At 56.8% G+C, this 3,852-nt stretch overlaps 1 protein-coding gene across 1 annotated transcript in view; it reads left to right on the forward strand.

Moving 5' to 3' along the window:
* Window positions 1-3,684, forward strand: part of LOC106902769 (solute carrier family 22 member 6-B-like) — a 20,511-nt gene extending 16,827 nt beyond the window's left edge. Inside the window, exons 15-19 of the mRNA XM_014966558.1 lie at window positions 319-428; window positions 578-792; window positions 1,240-1,348; window positions 2,271-2,474; window positions 3,551-3,684. Of these exons, the coding sequence (XP_014822044.1) occupies window positions 319-428; window positions 578-792; window positions 1,240-1,348; window positions 2,271-2,474; window positions 3,551-3,620 (708 nt within the window). The 3' untranslated portion in view covers window positions 3,621-3,684. The remainder of the gene's footprint in view (window positions 1-318; window positions 429-577; window positions 793-1,239; window positions 1,349-2,270; window positions 2,475-3,550) is intronic.
* The last annotated feature ends 168 nt before the right edge of the window (window positions 3,685-3,852 follow it).

Genomic DNA, 3,852 nt, shown 5'->3' on the forward strand with positions numbered 1-3,852 from the left:
ACATCCCTCAAATCCCACCTAGATCCCTTCTACATCCCTCGGATCCCCCCTAGATCCCTCCTACATCCCTTGGATCCCACCTAGATCTCTCCTACATCCCTCAGATCCCCCCTACATCCCTCAGATCCCCCCTACATCCCTCCTACATCCCTCAAATCCCACCTAGATCCCTCCTAAATCCCTCGGATCCCCCCTAGATCCCTCCTACATCCCTTAGATCCCACCTAGATCCCTCCTACATCCCTCATATCCCCCCTAGATCCCTCCTACATCCCTCAGATCCCCCCCTAGATCCCTCCCGATCCCCCTTTCCTGCAGGTGCTGCAGGGGTTGGTGCGCCCGGAGCCACCGCTGCCGGGGGGGGCCCTGGCCTCCCTGGTCCGTACCCCCGGGATGAGGATGGTCTCTTGCGGCGTCTCCTTCATCTGGCAAGTGGAGGCCAAACCCCACCTTTTGGGGCCAAACCCCAACTTTTGGGGGTCAACCACCACCTTTGGGCGACCAAATCCCACCTTTGTGGTCCCCACTTGGTGACATCTGGAGGGTTTCACCTTGACATGTTGGATTTTGGGGGCAGGTTCTCCACCAGCTTCGCCTACTACGGGTTGGCCATGGATCTGCAGGGCTTCGGGGTAGACATCTACCTGAGCCAGCTGGTCTTCGGGGCTGTGGACATCCCGGCCAAGCTGATCTCGGTGTTGGCCATCAGCTGCGTGGGGCGGCGGGTGGCCCAGGCGGGCGCCTTGGGGCTCGCTGGCATCTGCATCCTCGCCAACATCATCGTGCCGATGGGTGGGTGCTGGGAGGGATGGAGGACAATGAGATGGAGGACAACGCGATTGAAGGAGGGAGGACAATGGGATGGAGAGATGGATGGAGAGATAGAGGACCATGGGATGGAGGGAGGACAATGGGATGAAGGATGAAGGACAATGGGATGGAGGACGGAGGAATGAAGAACAATGGGATGGAGGGAGGACAACGGGATGAAGGATGAAGGACAATGGGATGGAGGACGGAGGACAATGGGATGGAGGGATGGAGAACAGAGGGTGGAAGGATGAGTGGAGGTTGGAGGGACGGAGGGATGGAAGATGGAGGACAGAGATGGAGGGATGAAGGATCATTGGAGGGACTTGGGATGTTCAGGGGTGGAGACAGAGGTTGGAGGACCACTGGTGGGTCATCGAGGAGCTGTTGTGGGGCTGGAGGTGTGAGACCTCCCATCCCCATCCCCAGAGCTGCAGATGCTGCGCATGACCTTCGCCGTGATTGGGAAGGGGTCCTTGGCTGCCTCCTTCAACTGTGCCTACATCTTCACTGGAGAGCTCCTCCCCACCGTCATCAGGTGGGTGGTTGTCACTTCCAGGAGCTGCCCCCTCTCCATCTGTCCACCCCTCCATCCACTCATCCATCTGCCAAGTTGTCTTCCACCCATCAACTCAACCATCCATCGTCCATTGACCAGCCCATCCATCCATCCATCCAGCACTCCATCCATCCATCATCAACCCTTCCAACCCTCAACCCATTCATCCAACCACCTCTCCATCCATCCATCATCAATCCTTCCAACCCTCAACCCATTCATCCAACCACCTCTTCATCCATCCATCATCAACCCTTCCAACCCTCAACCCATTCATCCAACCACCTCTCCATCCATCCATCATCAACCCTTCTAACCCTCATCCCATCCAACCACTTCTTCACCCAACCATCCATCCATCATCAACCCCTCCAACCACCTCTCCATCCATCATCATCAAACCCTTCAACACTCATGCCATCCATCCATCCATCCATCCATCATCAACCCTTCCAACCCTCATCCCATCCAACCACCTCTCCACCCAACCATCCATCCATCCATCATCAACCCCTCCAACCACCTCTCCATCCATCATCATCAAACCCTTCAACCCTCATGCCATCCATCCATCCATCCAGCACTCCATCCATCCATCCATCCATCCATCATCAACCCTTCCAACCCTCAACCCATTCATCCAACCACCTCTCCATCCATCCATCATCAACCCCTCCAACCACCTCTCCATCCATCATCAACCCTTCCAACCCTCATCCCATCCAACCACCTCTCCACCCAACCATCCATCCATCCATCCATCCACCCAACCATCCATCCATCATCAACCCCTCCAACCACCTCTCCATCCATCATCATCAAACCCTTCAACCCTCATCCCATCCATCCATCCAACCATCCATCCATCCAACCATCCATCCCCTCCCTCTCCCTGGCACAGGCAGACGGGGATGGGCCTGGGGGGCACCATGGCCCGTGTGGGCAGCATGGTGGCCCCGCTGGTGCGCATGGCAGCTGACGTGACCCCGGTGCTGCCCCTCATCATCTATGGGGCTGCCCCCATCATCTCAGCCATCGCCACTTGCTTTCTGCCCGAGACCCGCAACATGCCCCTGCCAGAGACCGTCAAGGACGTCGAGAGACGGTGAGGAGCTCCCCAGAGAAGTGGCTTTGGCCACCACGAGGGACCCCGTGTCCCCACCAGATCCCCTTTTCCTCCCCGACCCTTTTGTGGTTGACACGAGGGGGAAAATGGCCATTTTAGGGCAAGATTTCTTGGAGGAGGCCCAAAGGGTTTGGGGTGAGAAGGGACAAAGGTTTTGGGGTTGGGATGAAGGTCTTGGGGGAAGAGAAGGGTTGAAGGTTATGGGGTTGGGGAAGGATGAAGGTTTTGGGGTTGGGATGAAGGTCTTGGGGGAAGAGAAGGGTTGAAGGTTTTGGGGTTGGGATGAAGGTCTTGGGGGAAGAGAAGGGTTGAAGGTTTTGGGGTTGGGATGAAGGTCTTGGGGGGAGAGAAGGGTTGAAGGTCATGGGGTTGGGAAAGGATGAAGGTTTCGGGGTTGGGATGAAGGTCTTGGGGGAAGAGAAGGGTTGAAGGTTTTGGGGTTGGGGAAGGATGAAGGTTTTGGGGTTGGGATGAAGGTCTTGGCGGGAGAGAAGGGTTGAAGGTTTTGGGGTTGGGATGAAGGTCTTGGGGGGAGAGAAGGGTTGAAGGTTTTGGGGTTGGGATGAAGGTCTTGGGGGGAGAGAAGGGTTGAAGGTCATGGGGTTGGGAAAGGATGAAGGTTTCGGGGTTGGGATGAAGGTCTTGGGGGAAGAGAAGGGTTGAAGGTTTTGGGGTTGGGGAAGGATGAAGGTTTCGGGGTTGGGATGAAGGTCCTGGGGGGAGAGAAGGGTTGAAGGTTATGGGGTTGGGGAAGGATGAAGGTTTTGGGGTTGGGATGAAGGTTTGGGGGTGAGAAGGACCAAGGGGTTTGGGTTGAGAAGGGACAAAGATTTTGGGGGAGAAGGGTTGAAGGTTTGGGGTTGAGAAGGACCAAGGGGTTTGGGTTGAGAAGGGATGAAGGTTTTGGGGTAAGAAGGGACAAAGGTTTTTGGGGAGAAGGGTTGAAGGTTTGGGGTTGAGAAGGACCAAGGGGTTTGGGTTGAGAAGGGACAAAGGTTTTTTGGGGGGAAAGGTTGAAGGTTTTGGGGTTTCTCTTCCCCTGGGGGGCGCGACAGAGCGGGTCACCTCAAGGACGAGGAGGTGACCGTCCCCTTGAGCACCACCAAGACCAAGGAGGGCGCCTGAGGGGGAAGAGGACGGGCATCGGGGACACCTGGATCCCGCTGGGCTGGTGGGGTTGGGGGACAGGACCCCCCAAGGAGGGGACATGTCCCCCCCCCCAACTCCACGGCCGACCCCCCCCCACCCACAGGATATTTATTTAATCCCAATAAAACCTCATCGCAACCTTGGGCTTCTACATCAACTGCTGCCCCCCTCCCCCCAGAGGACCCAGGTGTTTGGGGGGGTCCCCACA

Source organism: Calidris pugnax, unplaced genomic scaffold, assembly GCF_001431845.1.
Source record: "Calidris pugnax isolate Ruff unplaced genomic scaffold, ASM143184v1 scaffold77, whole genome shotgun sequence".
In the NCBI taxonomy this organism is placed as follows: Eukaryota; Metazoa; Chordata; class Aves; order Charadriiformes; family Scolopacidae; genus Calidris; species Calidris pugnax.